Source organism: Salvelinus alpinus, chromosome 20 (genome assembly GCF_045679555.1).
Source record: "Salvelinus alpinus chromosome 20, SLU_Salpinus.1, whole genome shotgun sequence".
Classification (NCBI taxonomy): Eukaryota; Metazoa; Chordata; class Actinopteri; order Salmoniformes; family Salmonidae; genus Salvelinus; species Salvelinus alpinus.
In genome coordinates this window covers 36,744,259-36,762,166 of record NC_092105.1, presented here as the reverse complement: position 1 = coordinate 36,762,166, position 17,908 = coordinate 36,744,259, and the positions used below count along the sequence as shown (strand labels likewise).

The 17,908-nt window shown below is 40.6% G+C and overlaps 1 protein-coding gene across 3 annotated transcripts in view; it reads right to left on the bottom strand.

The window, feature by feature from the left end:
- The window catches only part of gtdc1 (glycosyltransferase-like domain containing 1), a 46,619-nt gene extending 29,470 nt beyond the window's left edge, over nt 1-17,149 (bottom strand). For 2 of the 3 annotated variants that reach the window (XM_071355543.1, XM_071355544.1), the window contains exons 1-4: nt 17,074-17,149; nt 12,635-12,831; nt 4,658-4,825; nt 3,739-3,912 (exon numbers count right to left, since the gene is read on the bottom strand). In XM_071355543.1, the coding sequence (XP_071211644.1) occupies nt 3,739-3,912; nt 4,658-4,825; nt 12,635-12,831; nt 17,074-17,112 (578 nt within the window). In that variant the 5' untranslated portion in view covers nt 17,113-17,149. The remainder of the gene's footprint in view (nt 1-3,738; nt 3,913-4,657; nt 4,826-12,634; nt 12,832-17,073) is intronic. The other variant, XM_071355546.1, reaches the window with a different exon arrangement.
- Between the last annotated feature and the right edge of the window lie 759 nt (nt 17,150-17,908).

Below are 17,908 nucleotides of genomic sequence, written 5' to 3'. Positions count from 1 at the left end.
ACCACATGAAGGACTGTACTACAGCATTTTCCTGTCTTTCCGTCTATTTGGTAGATGTTTGTTCAATTATTGCAAAATGATCACCCTATTGATCTAATGGTAAATCAATTCCAAACATCAATCAATCCTTGTTTCTGTCTACAACACACCTGTTTAACATGGTCTCCTCAAGCCAGTCGACCCAGACAGCACTGCCTTTCAAATTCCTCTGCTCCATCGCTTTAATGTTTCCAATTAGTCCCCACAGTCCCACGGCTAAACAGCCTCACCAAGCTTTACCAAGGCTCGTGGCAACAAATGCCTTCAGATGTCTATAATCTAGAAAACCTTGGACACTCCTTGGGGTTGTTTGTTCTTCATAGGTTTTCTATGTGGGGTGGATGATACAACAACAATCTCTCTCTGCCCTTAGACACAAATCAGAAACCAAAGCAAACCGGTTAACCTCTCCATTTTTCACACAAACATTATTCATCCAAAAGTCTAAATTTTTCCGTCTCATCAGTCGTTTAAACAGTGAAACACAAAGTTAACTGTATAATAGAATATATCTGATTAGGTTATTATGGATCGTGTTGGACTAAACAGATTATATTTGTCCTCCTGTTACCATCTTCAATCGGTTGCGAAAACGTCCAGTTGCATTTGAACTTTGTCAAAGGAACGTTTCAAACAGGATATCCTGCCATCTGCTCCTCCAGTAGACTCATTCCAGGAGTCAGTCACTTGAGACCTGAGTTGACTGCCTGCTTCTTCACACAGAGCCACATCAATGTCTTTTAAAAGTAGCCAAAAAAGAACAACCTTTTCCCAATCAACTTAAAAGTATCTTCAGTTATCTGCAGCGAGTTAAGGGACTTAATGAAAACCGGCCATCAGTGGGGAGGTCCTAAAGAACGTACAACGCGTTCAAGCGGAGTTGAAACCTGCATTAATATCTTTTCATGGAAGAACATTAAAGGAATCCCTCCTTTTGTCTCTTAACATTAACAATGGAGAACCTGTTCCATAGAAGCCTACATTCCCTTGGTTCCTTCCACATTCCTTTTTTAATGCAGATATTACATGTGAGAAAATGAAATAACAATATACTAATCATGATCAATCTGGTTTCCCTCCCCCTTAAACACCTGACGGCATTCTGTTCTCAAGAGGAAAAGGAACACACGCTGTCTGACAACCTGACAGCCACACAAAGGCCTCAGAAAGAACTGGGGTGAATGGGGGAAACTGCAGTGGGGTCCCTGGCAAGGCCTGCCAGAATTTGGCACCTGCTGATCACGTGCACATTTGATGACCCCCTCTCCATTCCCCACCCACTATATATATATATATATAATATATATATTTGAATATTGTCAATACGCTGGTCTGGTGTGTGTGTGTGTGTGTGTGTGTGTGTGTGTGTGTGTGTGTGTGTGTGTGTGTGTGTGTGTGTGTGTGTGTGTGTGTGTGTGTGTGTGTACACACACACCAGACCAGCGGATTGACAATACTCAAAGAAAGTCAATGCCCCGCTGTTCCACGATGATAAATGTGATGGCTTTGTATCTCACCGCAGGTTTCTGCTGGCTCAGGTCAATCGCTATTAAATTACAAAAGTCCACCTCTCAAAAGCAGATTGATAGATGGATACTGCAAACACACAAACCACAAAGAGCCCTCCATTGCTTTCACAAACCCACCAGTTGTGCAGCCTGAAAAAAGGGCTTTTAGGTTGTTGAGAGTTTTTATTTGTGCATTTGCAAATTAATTTGGGCTCTCAGTAACACCATAAACTCTCCAGAGCTTGGACCGAGTGGACATTTCTGAGAGCGACAGAGCGACATAAAAATACCTATACAGAAAAATCTTCTGGTATTTCTACTCTATTTGTTTCTCTGAGCGTTTTATATTTTCAAAGAGCTGGACTAACTGTGTTTGGAAAAGGACCGCGGGCATGTTGGGGGATTGTCGGCCATGCATATAATCGCTTACTTACACTCTGTGAGTTTGCTTTGGATCAGGCAAATTACCATCTGAAAATGAGCTGAAAAACACTCTGGGCGAGAGGCCTGCGTCATCCATGGCAGTTCACTTTCAGTATTTCTTACCGCAGCGAATATACAGGGAAACATGTAGAGATGCACACAAACACACACACTGCTCAGAAACTGTAGTTGCATCATTGCTTTCAATGTACTTAAAATTTAAAGAGAAAAAAATATTCTCTAAATACTATAAAAACAAACCTTACTCTTAATCTTGGCCTCAAAATCTGTCTAGTTATGTGGTAATGCATTATGATGATGTTGAATGTTAAACTTGTCACTGTGAGGGAATATTCGCTTCCAGCATAAAGTGGACTCAAATCACATAATACACTCGCTCTAATTGGGAAGGCCATAAAATAAAGTCTGCGTGACACAATTACTGCAGGCAGGGTCACACAAACACTCTCACACACAAGTTTCATGGACAGGGAGACGTAGGCTTAAATAATTAGCTATAATATGCCACAAGAGTAGGCTCAGAACAATATGTGCACTTGGGTGAGCGGAGGAGACTGCTTTCATCTTTTCCACTGTGTTCGGTCACCCCCGAGAATGGCAAGGCTTGAAAGAAAGCACAGGAATCGCTAAAAAACTGCATCATATGTTTATGAATTTCTATTCAATAAATGCCATGCCGCCTTCATGAAAATATGGGCATTATGGTTTTGCTTAAAATGGGATATCATGGAAGAAATTCCAGCTGTGATACATAAGAGAAATGTTCAAGCAGCAACACCAACATTGGATTGACAAGCACACACCTGTGTGGTCAACACTTAGAAAAAGGACTTTGTCTCAATACCTTTGGTGTTTCAATGTTAATATTCAAATGTAAACGGTTATGATGCCGTTGTTTTCATGTGAAGAAGTGGCTGCTGTTGATTTGGTCTGTAATAGGAAGCAGACCCTCTGTTGCGTCGAGGTTTGGAGCACTTAGCAGCTAGAGCATTGTTTTGGAACAGAGCAATAAAAAAGAACCACCCCTCATCACTGAGCCGAGACAACAGCTTATAAAGAGACGCCTGGATCCAATCGATCCACAATGACAGTTCTCTAATCTATATGCATGTTATTTTACTTACAAATGTAAACTCATTATTTGGTATTAGCTGAAGTGAATTTCTAAGTACAATTTGACGTAACAATGGATATTTTCTGGCGCTTTAGTTGAAATAATTCATAATACATCTAGCAAATAGTATTGCTTGATTCAATATATTCCTTAACCGCAATGTTCTAATTATATAATTATAATTTTTTATATTTTTTAAAATATTTTACCTATACTGATGAAGCACTTAAATCAATCCAAAGAGATACAGAAAAACCCCTCTCCTCCTAAAAAGGTTGCCACCTCTTTCCATCTCACCCAAACACTTCACATAGACACATCAACATCTGTAATGAATTCATCAACATCTGTAATGTATACATAGGCGGTACGTGCGAGAGTGATAGAGAGGCCTTAGCGAAAACACGAAACAGGATATTAAAGCTCCGTAGACACTACTAATCTTGACTCTTACACAACTAACTTCTCTCCAGTCAGTCAGATTGCTATTAACCATGCTCCCAAACCCTATCAGCTCTCTGGGCCGGATAAAAAGCCTGCAACTCTCTTTCTCTTTCCACTCTGCTTTATTTAATCAGTGGCCTGGTTATCCCTAGAAGGCAAATTACTGTAGCCAGGGATGATGACACTGACCTTGTGACATGGGGGAATTGGATGGGGAAGTGGAGGACCCGACACTTTGGGCGTATGAGCTTGTCCAGGTCTTTGGGCCTGTGGTCGGGGATCATCTTCATGAAGGACGAAATGGAGGACAGGAAAGACTCCATGTTGAAAGAAGAGTTGAACGCCACCACATCTGCCACCAAGCTGGGGGGAAAGGAAAAGAAGGGTACACACACAGTCAGTGACACACACACGCGTACGTACACACACACAAAGTGACACTACTTCATTTGCAGATTCAGTGTGTGCCACATGGAACAGTTCAGCATAGTCTGCATTTATCAGTACAGTCTTAAATGGCTCCCATTCTCTTTCATTAGAACGAAAGCCATGCATTATAATTCAAATTAGCAAAGCAATCTGGCTTGAATCCAATCAAACATCTCTTAATGATCCATTCCCTTTGAGTAGCGTATTATTTAATGCTGCCATATTTGACTGGGTTAATGACATTAAAGTAGATTGAGTGGGCCTTGCAGAACTGACTTATTGACGCGTTGCCCTATGCAGATCAACAACAATCACTTTTCTTTCGAGTGCCCCTCTCTTTACTGTTCGCCTTCTGATTAATGACAGCCCAGTCGCTCGACAAGAGTGACTTCAATTACCCAGAGAGCATCATGTCGGCCTGCCGTAATTAACCAATCATGTTGCGCCCCAGACATGCTCATTAAGACAAACTATTACCGTATGAATAGTGTGTTGTTTGTTTATTTTAAATACACAAACAAACAGAGCAATTATGCTCGTTGCTCATCGTCTTTGCTTGTTACGACCTCTTGTTCCTACTGTTAACTGTGATAATAACGTGCACTCACTGCGCACCAGATAGATTGTGTACTGTATTATACATTGTGTACTGCACACTCAAGGCCGGGCTGGTCTTTACCATGACAGGACCTGGTTGTATCCGTACTGGAAGTCTCTGTCCTGGCTCCTGCGGACTGGATAGACCAGCTGGTTCTCGTGGAAGTAGAGCACCTTCTTCAGTGTGGCCAGGTCAGGACGCAGGGCCACCAGTTCAGACAGGTTCAGCACAGAACTGGCAAACAGGACCCTGAGGACCAGAACACAGCACAGGGGGTTAGGATGGTGAGGGTGAGTTAATCTATCTGCAAATACAGTGCATTCAGAAAGTATTCAGACCCCTTGACTTTTTCCACATTTTGTTACGTTACAACCTTATTCTAAAATGGATTAAATAACAAAAAATCATCATCAATCTACACATAATACCCCATAATGACAAAGCGAAAACTGGTTTTTAGAAATGTTGCAAATGTATAAAACCTGAAATACCTTATTTACATAAGTATTCAGATCCTTTGCTATGAGACTCAAAATTGAGCTCAGGTGCATCCTGTCTGTCCTTCAGATGTTTCTACAACTTGATTGGAGTTCACCTGTGGTAAATTCAATTGATTGGACATGATTTGGACAGGCACACATCTGTCTATATAAGGTCCCACAGTTGACAGTGCATGTCGAGCAAAAACCAAGCCATGAGGTCGAAGGAATTGTCCGTAGAGCTCCGAGACAGGATTGTGTCAAGGCACAGATCTGGGGAAGGGTACCAAAAAATGTTTGCAGCATTGAAGGTCCCCAAGAACACAATGGCCTCTATCATTCTAAAATGAAAGAAGTTTGGAACCACCAATACTCTTCCTAGAGCTGTCCGCCCGGCCAAACTGAGCAATCAGGGGTGAAGGGCCTTGGTCAGGGAGGTGACCAAGACCCGATATTCACTCTGACAGAGCTCCAAAGCGCCTCTGTGGAAATGGGAGAACCTTCTAGAAGGACAACCATCTCTGCAGCACTCCACCATGAGGCCTTTATGGTAGAGTGGCCAGACGGAAGCCACTCTTCAGGAAAATACACGACAGCCTGCTTGGAGTTTGCCAAAGGGCACCTAAAGGACTCTCAGACCATGAGTAACAAGATTCTCCGGTCTGATAAAACCAAGATTGAACTCTTTGGCCTGAATGCCAAGCGGCACCTATGGAGGAAACCTGGCACCATCCCTACGGTGAAGCATGGTGGTGGCAGCATCATGCTGTGGGAATGTTTTCAGCGGCAGGGACTGGGAGACTAGTCAGGATCGAGGGAAAAATGAACAGAGCAAAGTACAGAGAGATCCTTGATTAAAACCTGCTCCAGAGCACTCAGGACCTCACACAGCCAAGAAAACACAGGAGCGGCATCGGGACACGTCTCTGAATGTCCTTGAGTGGCCCAGCCAGAGTCCGGACTTGATCCCGATCGAACATCTCTGGAGAGACCTGAAAATAGCTGTGCAGCAACGCTCCTCATCCAACCTGACAGAGCTTGAGGATCTGCAGAGAAGAATGGGAGAAACTCCCCAAAAACAGGTGTGTCAAGTTTATGGCGTCATACCCAAGAAAACTTGAGGCTGTAATTGCTGCTAAAGGTGCTTCAACAAAGTACTGAGTAAAGGGTCTGAATACTTATGTAAATGTGATTTATTTTTTAATTTTTTATTCATTTGCAAAAATGTCTAAAAACTTGTATTTGCTTTGTCATTTTGAGGTATTGTGTGTAGATTGATGAGGGGGGGGAACTATTTAATCAATTTTAGAATAAGGCTGTAACGTAACAAAATGGGGAAAAAGTCAAGGGGTCTGAATACTTCAGAATGCACTGAACAATTATGTCTAACAAACGCTGGGCCTTACTTCCATATCTTCGTGCTTACTAATGTCTGACTAAAATGAAACCCTGGGAGGTGAGGGATAGCTCTCTTTTTAGCCGAGCCATATCAGACTTGAATGTCCCCACTGCTTCCAATGCCAACCACTAAAATGCCTTTCATCCATCAAAGGGATAAATACTGCTAAATTACGACCCATTTATCGTAACCAGCAGGTAAAATAGTAACATCACCCAAATCGAATAATTTCCCAAGCAGGATAATCCACCCAGCCCTGCCCAGCTCTGCTGCAGCCTCTCAGACAATGCAGCATTTCCATGTCTCTAAAAGCATATCTCTCTCTCCGTCTCCCTCTGCGGCATCTCTGTATCTGTTGCGTGCTCAGCGATGAGGCTTTGAAGCTCCATCATCTCCCTATGTGACCCCATCCTCCACTTCAAGCCTTGGCCCATCCCTTCATCAGTCAGTCAGTCCCCTTAACCCATGAGCGAGGAATCTTTGATGTGGTTGAGTCCACAAGCCATCGCTAAGATCACGTCCCCGTGTGCCTCTCAGACATGGGATTAGCCCAATTTCCTAGCCTGTTTGGGCCTTCGATCAAAACTAAAAGAGGCCTACAGGACTGCATGTTACAGAAATCACCCTCACCCTCTAAACTCTGTCGGTAATGCGGGGCTCTGACTCAAACCAGATGAGAGTTCTCTATTTTTACCTTTTTCATGCCAAGAATATTCCACAGGGACATCCTGTGTAGTTAAGAATTAGACGCACTGAAACTGCAGGACTAAAGTATTCCTTTAGTGGGAGATGGATTTAAAAAAATGATATTTACCTTTTTCATATAAATAAGTAGAACATTTTGATTTGTTATGTGCTGAATTACCACTTGTCATCCCATAGAGGGAACAGCAAATATCCCATTCTGCAAAATCCAAAACGGCAACAAACAGCAGAACTGAGAAAGGGGGTTATGCTTAGTTACTTACTGTATGAGCTATTACTTAGCCACATGACATTCCATAATGTACCTAGCCACCAGAAGTGGGACCAAGACACGATTATTCAAGTCTCAAGTCACAAGATCCAAGTCAAGTCCCAAATAGAACTGTTAGGTCTTGAGTCAAGTCCAAGTCGTGCATTCAAAGAGCAAGTCAAGTCGCAGGTTTTTTCAAGTCAAGTAAAAAATAAAATAATAATAAAGGCAATGAGTTGTTCAAATACAAATCTTAGTTTATTTATTGAGATTACCAGAGAACAAGTTATTTTGTCTACAATGCATTTTGATTAGGCCTACGTAATAATTGATTTGAACAACAAATTCCAAATGGGAGCTTCATAAGTAAATGATCCATTTCAGGCAATTTTGACTTACCAAAAGACCAGTAGGTCTATGCTAGTAATTGTTGCTTGAGGCCCCATTGCTGGTGATCTTGCAAAGTTAACAGTTCATATTATTGACCAATGGTGTAAAGTACTTAAGTAAAAATACTTTAAAGTACTACTTCAGTAGTTTTTGGGGTATCTGTACTTTACTATTTATATTTTTGACAACTTTTACTGCACTACATTTCTAAAGAAAATCATGTACTTTTTACTTCATACATTTCCCCTGACACACAAAAGTACTCGTTACATTTTGAATGCTTAACAGGACAGTAAAATGGTCCAATTCACACACTTATCAAGAGAACATCCCTGGTTATCCACTGCCTCTGATCTCACTAAACACAAATGCTTTGTTCGTAAATTGTGTTGGGAGTGTGCCCCTGGCTATCCATACATTTATTTTAAAAAATAAAATAATGTGCTGTCTGATTTTGTTAATATAAGATATTTAAAATAATGTATACTTTTAGTTTTGATACTTAAGTATATTTTAGCAATTACATTTCCTTTTGATACATAAGTATATTTAAAACCAAATACTTGTAGACTATTACTCAAGTAGTATTTTACTGAGAGTCATTTTCTATTAAGGTATCTTTCCTTTTACTCAAGTATGACAATTGGGTACTTTTTCGGTTATTGACCAAACTAATTTGGAGCTGCATATTCATTTATGGCAATCCTACAATCTCGCTACAATTTGAAGTTTGCGATGCACGGCAAATCAGCAATCTGTTCGCTAGTTCAGTGGTTTTCAAAGTTCTTGACCCGCGACCCCCAAAAATGAGTGGTTCAAACTTAAAGTTTGCAACCTCGCACACGCACATGCCCACACGGCGAACACGTGCGCAAATGTAGCCTGTCATTACAGCCATAAACGGTGATGCATTTTCAAAGTGCAAGATACAGAAATAAACTGTGTTTTACATCTGCATTTTGAGCTGAGTCATTCATGATAGCAATCAATATCAATTAGGTATAACGTTATCAAGTCATACTGTCACTTTTTGGAGTCAATAGCAAGCAGGATCATACGGCCTCCCAGCATGCAGCGGGGGTTGAATGATCGGAATAGAAAGCATGATCTGTCTGTAGCCTTTTTCTTCCTAACAAATATCATAATTAATTCGCCAGAATATGTTACATTTTCATCGCATAAATATTGAAGGTAGTGCGATGTTACAGCTAGCTATCTTTAGTCATAGCCAGTACCACCACTGAGGTAAAGAATTAAAACCCACCCAAACTAGGACTATTTTAAATATGAACATGATCTATGACATCCCCAGGTAGCCCATTGTTGTGGCAAAGATGCGTCAGTAGAAGATTGCTAATTAGCACTTTACATGGATAATATTAATGTACAGTTGAAGTCGGAAGTTTACATACACCTTAGCCAAATACATTTAAACTCAGTTTTTCACAATTCCTGACATTTAATCCTAGTAAAAATTCCCTGTCTTAGGTCAGTTAGGATCACAACTTTATTTTAAGAATGTGAAATGTCAGAATAATAGTAGAGAGTGATTTATTTCCACTTTTATTTATTTCAGCACATTCCCAGTGGGTCAGAAGATTACATACACTCAATTAGTATTTGGTAGCATTGCCTTTAAATTGTTGAACTTGGGTCAAACGTTTCGGGTAGCCTTCCACAAGCTTCCCACAATAAGTTGGGTGAATTTTGGCCTATTCCTCCTGACAGAGCTGGTGTAACGGAGTCAGGTTTATAGGCCTCCTTGCTGGCACACACTTTTTCAGTTCTGCCCACACATTTTCTATGGGATTAAGGTCAGGGCTTTGTGATGGCCACTCCAATACCTTGATTTTGTTGTCATTAAGCCATTTTGCCACAAATTTGGAAGTATGCTTAGGTTCATTGTCCATTTGGAAGACCCATTTGCGAACAAGCTTTAACTTCCTGACTGATGTCTTGAGATGTTGCTTCAATATATCCACATAATTTTCCTGCCTCATGCTACCATCTATTTTGTGAAGTGCACAGGTCCCTCCTGCAGCAAAACACCAACATGATGCTGCCACCCCTGTGCTTCACGGTTGGGATGGTGTTCTTCGGCTTGCAAGCATCCCCCTTTTTCCTCCGAACATAACGATGGTCATTATGGCCAAACAGTTCTACTTTTGTTTCATCAGACCAGAGGAAATTTTTCCAAAAAGTTTTTTTATGGTGGTTTTGGAGCAGTGGCTTCTTCCTTGCTGAGCGGCCTTTCAGGTTATGTCGATATTGGACTTGTTTTACTGTGGATATAGATACTTTTGTACCTGTTTCCTCCAGCATCTTCACAAGGTCCTTTGCTGTTGTTCTGGGATTGATTTGCACTTTTCGCACCAAAGTACGTTCATCTCTAGGAGACAGAACACGTCTCCTTCCTGAGCGGTATGACGGCTGTGTGGTCCCATGGTGTTTATACTTGCGTATTATTGTTTGTACAGATGAACGTGGTACCTTCAGGCATTTGGAAATTGCTCCCAAGGATGAACCAGACTTGTGGAAGTCTCCAATTATTTTTCTGAGGTCTTGGCTGATTTCTTTTGATTTTCCCATGATGTCAAGCAAAGAGGCACTGAGTTTGAAGGTAGGCCTTGAAATACATCCACAGGTACACCTCCAATTCACTCAAATGATGTCAATTAGCCTATCAGAAGCTTCTAAAGCCATGACATAATTTTCTGGAATTTTCCAAGTTGTTTAAAGGCACAGTCAACTTAGTGTATGTAAACTTCTGAACCACTGGAATTGTGATACAGCGAATTATAAGTGAAATTATCTGTCTGTAAACAATTGTTGGAAAAATGACTTGTGTCATGCACAAAGTAGATGTCCTAACCAACCTAACAATACATTTGTGAAGTGGTTGAAAAACAAGTTTTAATGACTCCAACATAAGTGTATGTAAACTTACGACTTCAACTGTAGGTAGGCTACTCTGTTTTTGCCAGGCAAAACCGGAAAAAAATAAACAAGCGCTTTCTGGTCACTATGTGGATATGTGCAGCCGCCTTTGCACGCCGATGACTGATCATTGGTCAACAGTCAAGACCCACAAACATTTCTTTCTGAAGCACAAAATTGATGTTTTTGAAACAATAATTTGATGCAATGCCGTAACCCAATGTTAGTGACCAGATCGAATAAGCAAAGGTATAAATATCAAATACAAATGGCAGGATATAATATTATGTACCCTATTAAAATATGTATGTAAAAACTAATATTTTCACCATTAAATTTCCCACTTGCACCACCCAAAACCTTCCCATTGTGCTAGCTCACCCGATCTGTGTTGATTGACAGTTTGCTGGTCCAATCAGAGGACTGAGTGTGTTTCACCAGACAATCATTTTTTGCAACTGCAATACTGTCTCTGGCTACGTGGAGAACAATCCAAGGAGACTCTGTCCGCAAAATTTGTGACAAAACGTTACAAAACCTGGCCAGATGATTTCAAGTCATCAGTCTCAAATCAAAGTCGAGTTTTGAAGCTCCAAGTCAAATCTGAAGTTATTGTACTTTCTATCAAGTTGAGTCTCAAGTCATGACATTTGTAACAACAGTCAGACTCGAGTGCACACCTCTGCTAGCCACTATCGATTTGACTACCTGTCTTCATTTTGACTGATGACCTTTTTGAAGTTGGAATTCTACTCTATAGGTGACATGGCTCGCCCACTGTGTTCTCCAGTAACGACTGTTACTGCGGTGTTGCAGAGATGACAGAGAGGGATCAAAACCAGACAAGTACACATCAATCTGAGCGTTAGCCCTGTGTGTGGGTGAGCTGCAGCATCATGCATCGCTTCACCAAACGTATAGTAAATCGCCCTATATTTGCCAATCATCTGTGAAGTACTCACCAAGTCCTGAATCAAACCCGTTTCTGCAAAGCAGAATTTATAATCAAATAAAATGATGAATAATAATCATAGTGCACCCTCTGGTTTAATGACAGGATAGTATCTAATTGATCTGTGTTTCCCTAATAAAATGTACAAAGTAATTCCAAAGCAAAAAGAAAAGATAGCTAAGTACTTTTACACATTGGGTTATTCCCCTAAAAGTAATGTGCAAAATAAAACGGAAAACATATTGACACCGAAAAATAGAGAGTGAAAGGTTGGGGACATTTCAAGCAGCTGTGTCTCATTACATATGACCTAAATCCACTCTGTGGAAGTCAATGACCTAATGGAATCCCAATCTCTGAAGTCCACTAGTGAGTGATACAAGGGTACCTGAAAAATGGCGGACAACCACATGGCCCACTTTCCATCTCACTGTGCCAAAACAGAGGAATTGGATTTCCCCTTTACAGAGCTCACAAACAACATGTTGGAAAGACCAACAAAAAAAGCAGTGTACAGTACCAGTCAAAAGTTTGGACACACCTACTCTTTCAAGTTTTTCTTTATTTTTACTATTTTCTACATTGTAGAATAATAGTGAAGACATCAAAACTATGAAATAACACATATGGAATCATGTAGTAACCCAAAAAAAGTGTTAAATCAAATATATTTTAGATTCTAAATTATCCACCCTTTGCACACTCTTGGCATTCTCTCAACCAGCTTCACCTGGAATGCTTTTCCAACAGTCTTGAAGGAGTTCTCACATATGCTGAGCACTTGTTGGCTGCTTTTCCTTCACTCTCCGGTCCAACTCAACTCAAACCATCTCAATGAGTAGGTGTGTCCAAATGTTTGACTGGTACTGTATATTTCACAATAACAATGATCTAGCAATCTTAATCAGCACTGTATCAATTCCAACAGTCATGTTTCTATGTATACCGGTATGAGGGGCTAGCCGGGATAGCCTGCATGAAGTACAGGGCTGCTGTCCTGGCCCTCCAGTGCCATTTCTTAGCCGGCAGTGTGTAGGACACGCAGTCGTCCACATTCTCTCTAAGCAGGTCTATCAGCTGTTTGTGGGAGCCACCGTAGAACGCCTCTACCAGTAGCACACTCATGGATGGGCTATTCTGAATCTGAGGAGAGAAAAATGGATGATAATAATCAAGGACAAGATAACTGCAGTAAGAATAGGGAATTGAGGGGGAAATCATTGCTTTCAGAGATTGACAATGAAGGCCTCCTTGGCAGGGAAAGAGGAAGAGACCAGTTGGATTTTGGGAAGTGTAGTCTATTCATTTCCTGTGGGACAAAAGAAATCTGACCAGTTGTCAGTTATGGTAAACTGACCTGACCACATACAAATAGGTTTTTTGTAAAATAGTCATTACAAACTATCTGGTAGTGTAAATTAATGGCAAAAGCAAGGAAGAATATGAGTGATGATGATGGAAAAAAATTGCAGCCTAAAATGCTGAGGATACATTGATATAATATAACTGTGTTCCCATGCAATTTCTTTTCCAACAAATTTCCTCCCCATTATTTCCAGTTTATTACAGTAAATGTTATGTCCTCCATCTCATTCTTCCATTAAGCTGCCCACAATGGGTAGTAAGTTATTTGCCACACTCATCATTCGCCCACAGACTTTCCAATCAGTCAATATCTTGGTCCCTCTCTCGTTCTTAAATGCAAGTCATATCTTAAGCAGAAAACTTGCTATGTAATTTTTTTGGACACCATAAAACCAAAAAAAATGTAAAAGACGATACATATCGAGTTGAGTAGGAAGTAAATGCTTTAGAAATGCAAACAGAAGTTTAGACCAATGACAAAAATACATCTTCCTGAAAGCACAATTGTGACCCATTGTAACAAAACGCTTAATGGAAAACCAATATATACTGGCAGCATTAAATTTGTAAACAAAATCTAAATGTTTAGATGACATATTGACATCTCTGACCTGGTGTGTGACTCTTGCCAAGCACAGAGCATTATTCAAGCTTTCACAGAATTTGAAACAATTATGTGGATAGACAATGGACCATTACTGTATGGCATAACAACAGCTAACAGAAGACAAACATCTCATCTGGAATAGAACACGAAACAACACGTTTTCAACCACATCTCCGGGGGGATTTCCAATCTTACCGCCATGCATTGCATAATGGACCCATTGACGATCAAATCTCTCCTCATCTATACCTTTCGCCCACCTTTTCAGAGTATTCAGGTTATTGACCCCATTCCACCTCAATGGCAGACATGAACTGTAGGGGTTAATGTCACCATTCTCTCCCCCACACACTGATGTGACAGGGAATCCCCAACGCACCAAACCACTCAGGAATTAATAACACGGTAATGACACTGTGAATGTTGACAAGTCATTTCACGACCTGACTTGTCTGACTGGAGACTCTCAGATAGGCTTTGTCATTAAACCGAAACACCATTTCAGCCTGGAAACAAAACAACATGACAAAAAGTGAATATTGGAACATAATAAGAAGGTACAAATTGGAAGGTCATTTTTTCCCCTGGCTCATTGTTGTTGTTGCCTTTTCTAATATTTAGCACAACGCCCTTACATTTAGAATTTAGCTTTACATCCTCAACGTCACTGACAACATTGCCAGAGTATAGGGCAACTATAGCACATATTCATTCTCTTCTAAATCTAAGTGGAAAATCACCACCACAGCTTTATAAATCCTGTGTGTATCCCGGAAAAACACACTGAAGTGCATAACACTCCCCTCACCACACACACATCACCCTGAGGTGCAAAGGGATTTCATGCAGAAATACAGGATTTACATAGGCCTAGATAGCAAGGGTGGGGTGAGGCAGCCAGCATTTCCATATAAAAATGCATAAAAACGTCACTGTGAGGACCAATCGTGACCATTAAAGTCATCACCAGAAGCCCTACCCCCATCGTGCCCTTGGGGGTAGCAGGCACAGGGTTGGATGGGATTGCAGGGACCGGCGGCAAACACAGATCGCTGGAGCGTGCGTGCCAGATTCCGACACCTCCCTTTTGGTCCCTTCGGCCATGCAGGGTTTAAGCATGCATTCTGTCTGTGTGTGTGTGTGGGAATCATCTTAGATGGTGGCTGACAGGGAGGAAGATAGCTCTGATTCCTTTTCTTGGAGGATTTATTTATCCTAAACATGGGATCAGATGAGAGATCCCCCTCAGATACTGTAGCAGCTGAGAAAATGGCAGATTGAGGCTAAGGCTAACCAAAGTTATTGAGCACTGTCCGGAAGGTAGTTAGGGTTGAGGGCCCACTTGACCAACCAGCTAGGTGGCAAATGTAGTAAATACTAACACATATAAGATAAAGGCAACATAACACATTTATTATACATCAAAATAAAAACAATTACTAGACATAAAAATTAACTGTAGTCTGACATCTGGGAAAATAGTTTAGCCTCTGTGATTTTATGTTCCTTTAATCTGAATAAAATTCCTGGCACCAAATGTACTCAAGAGCAAATGTTTTATGATTGAAATGTTTTGAAAGATGACATACTTGAAAGACTACATTCCTAGTGTATTGAATTGTTTATCTGTGGGCTATAACTGAGTTATAGGTCATAGAAGCATTTCCTATTTTCCACCATTGGTGTAAATGGCAATAATATTCACAGATATTTCTAAAAACTATGATTACATTAGGATCAGTGCTCAACCAGCAAAACAGAGGGTAATATTGTGTCCTAAAAACCTTTTCATTCAGTGTTCTCATGACAGGCCTTTCAGTTTGACAATGCAAATTTAAGCAGCTTCGCACATCGAGCAAGGAACGTGTAATGCTATTCATAACTCCTTTGATCTCATATTAGAAAAGGGGAGGAAGCTCCCATTTTCCACGGATTAAGGTTTCAAAGCGGTGAAATGAGTGAGAAGTGACTTTCCTTCTTTTAATTGAGGAAGTAGTGCCCTTGTACTTCACAAGCGCAGGCTTTACGTAAAAGCTAATCATTTAAGGATCCACTGAAAGGGACTACAGCTATAATTATAGGCACATGGACATGTGCTAATCTCTCTGTGCTGCCTTGGATGGGGAGAAGGAGAAGGCACAGTGATACGCACAATAGCCAGGAAAATGAAAAGACAGGCAGGCAGCACAGCAGTCCAATGTAGAACTTTAGACTTCATATGACAAACTAAAATGAAATGTTCTATCTACCACACTCAATAACATCAGATCTCCTTTGGTAAATTAAACTACATGTGAGCCATGAATGTGCTACTATGTACTTTTGTCGGTTATTAAAACTATACTGTATTTGTCAAAATATGATTTCTCATGCAGATGACGGATCACACTTTCAGGCATTCTAGGCCACTGAATGAAATAATGCTTTTTTTCTTTACATGGTGTAGGCAATTTTCACGACTTTGGGTGGCCTTGTAAATTTAGAGCATCCCTTTGAAGTAGGCCTCAAGAAGCTTACTCATTTAAAACCACATCACTGGTGAGTGTTTCACTGTTGAGCTACTGTAGTGAGAAAAAACATATTTTCTTAAGTAACACAGTAAGCAAACTGTCATAAACGACAATACTATTCTCTGTATTTTAGTATGAACTGACTGATCAGATGTAGGCAGACAAATAGTGTCATCAGTTGTGACTCGAGGGCTTGAAACACATGGGTAGAGGTCTATTTAGATTTCGTATGAAATGTAAGGCAGAAGAGTAGGGGAAACTATCTAACCTACTAAATGGAGAATCAGCCTTTCCCTTCAGTCTTTAAAATGTGCAACATTATTGCAACAATTAACACTGGCTGGCTATGCATGTAATACTAAACAAAATACTAGCTGTGTGTGCGCATGCCAACTCGTAGTAACCTAGCCATACAACAAAAAAAGGCGGTAAACAAAATGTTCTCAAAATATCTACTTTATTTCGTATTTTGGAGAAATAGCAGCTGCCACATAAGAGAGAACAGTTCTTCAGCACTCTAACATCACCTTTACTTTGGTGAGTTGAGTAACGTAAGTACTGTACATTAAATCCAGTCACTAAACAAACTGTTCAAGGATTTCGTCTATGGCCTTTACCGCTCAAAGATCCAGAAAACTCATCTTTAGCAAGCCGCACTAACGCCGTGCTGGACCAGAGCTAGATTGTACAGTATCCAACATCTCGTTTGACACACTAATTTAATCCGTAACCATATCCGTCATCGAATACATATAGCCTAGTCTCGATATGCAAATGCCCCCCCCAAAAAAACAATCCTCTTCACTAAATACAAATGAATGTAGATATAAAGGTAAAGTGTTTGAAACAACGTGCTATGCGTTGCAGTGTTCTTTTGTGTCTGCATGTGGAATGAAAACTCACCTCTTCCTGAATATGCTTGCTAGAAAAAAGGACGCACATATTTCGTCCATGCGTGATACCGTCATTTTAGGAACGCCTCTCACCCGATGTACACTATTTACCACAGCCACAAAGTCATAAACCCCGCCCATTTCTACAATTTTGTTTCTTAAAATGTTTTTAACCTAACCTTAAAAACGCTGCTAACCTTACGTTTTTGTTTTCATGAATTTTTACGATATAGCCCATTTTGACTATGTGGCTGTGGTCACTAGTGGAAACCCTCTCACCTTGCTGGTTGCATGATCAGAGCATTCCGGGATCCTTGGGACTTCCCTACTCCAAACTCTAAACTTAACTCCTACCCTAAGCTTAACCATAATCCTTACCTAACCTTTACCTTTACCTTAACAATTGTAAATGTCAACTTCAATGGGATAGGGATGTCCCATGGATCCCAGATAGCAAAGACCCTGGTTGCATAGATCTTCAGTGGCTTGAGCGATAGAGCTATCTCACACAGTATTTTGACAATTCTGTCAAGTGGGAATTTTGCTTGGCTACTTGTGAGCATATTCTCTGCCAATAACTGATCTTCCATGTATTAGTTGACTCAGTGATGAAATGTGCATTTCTCTAACCCAACATCTGATCGATCATACAATAGACTATCTTCTTTATATGTATGTGTGTGTGTGTGTGTGTGTGTGTGTGTGTGTGTGTGTGTGTGTGTGTGTGTGTGTGTGTGTGTGTGTGTGTGTGTGTGTGTGTGTGTGTGTGTGTGTGTGTGTGTGTGTGTGTGTGTGTGTGTGTGTGTGTCTAACACGATGAACTCTTCACCTGCTTCTATTTGCAT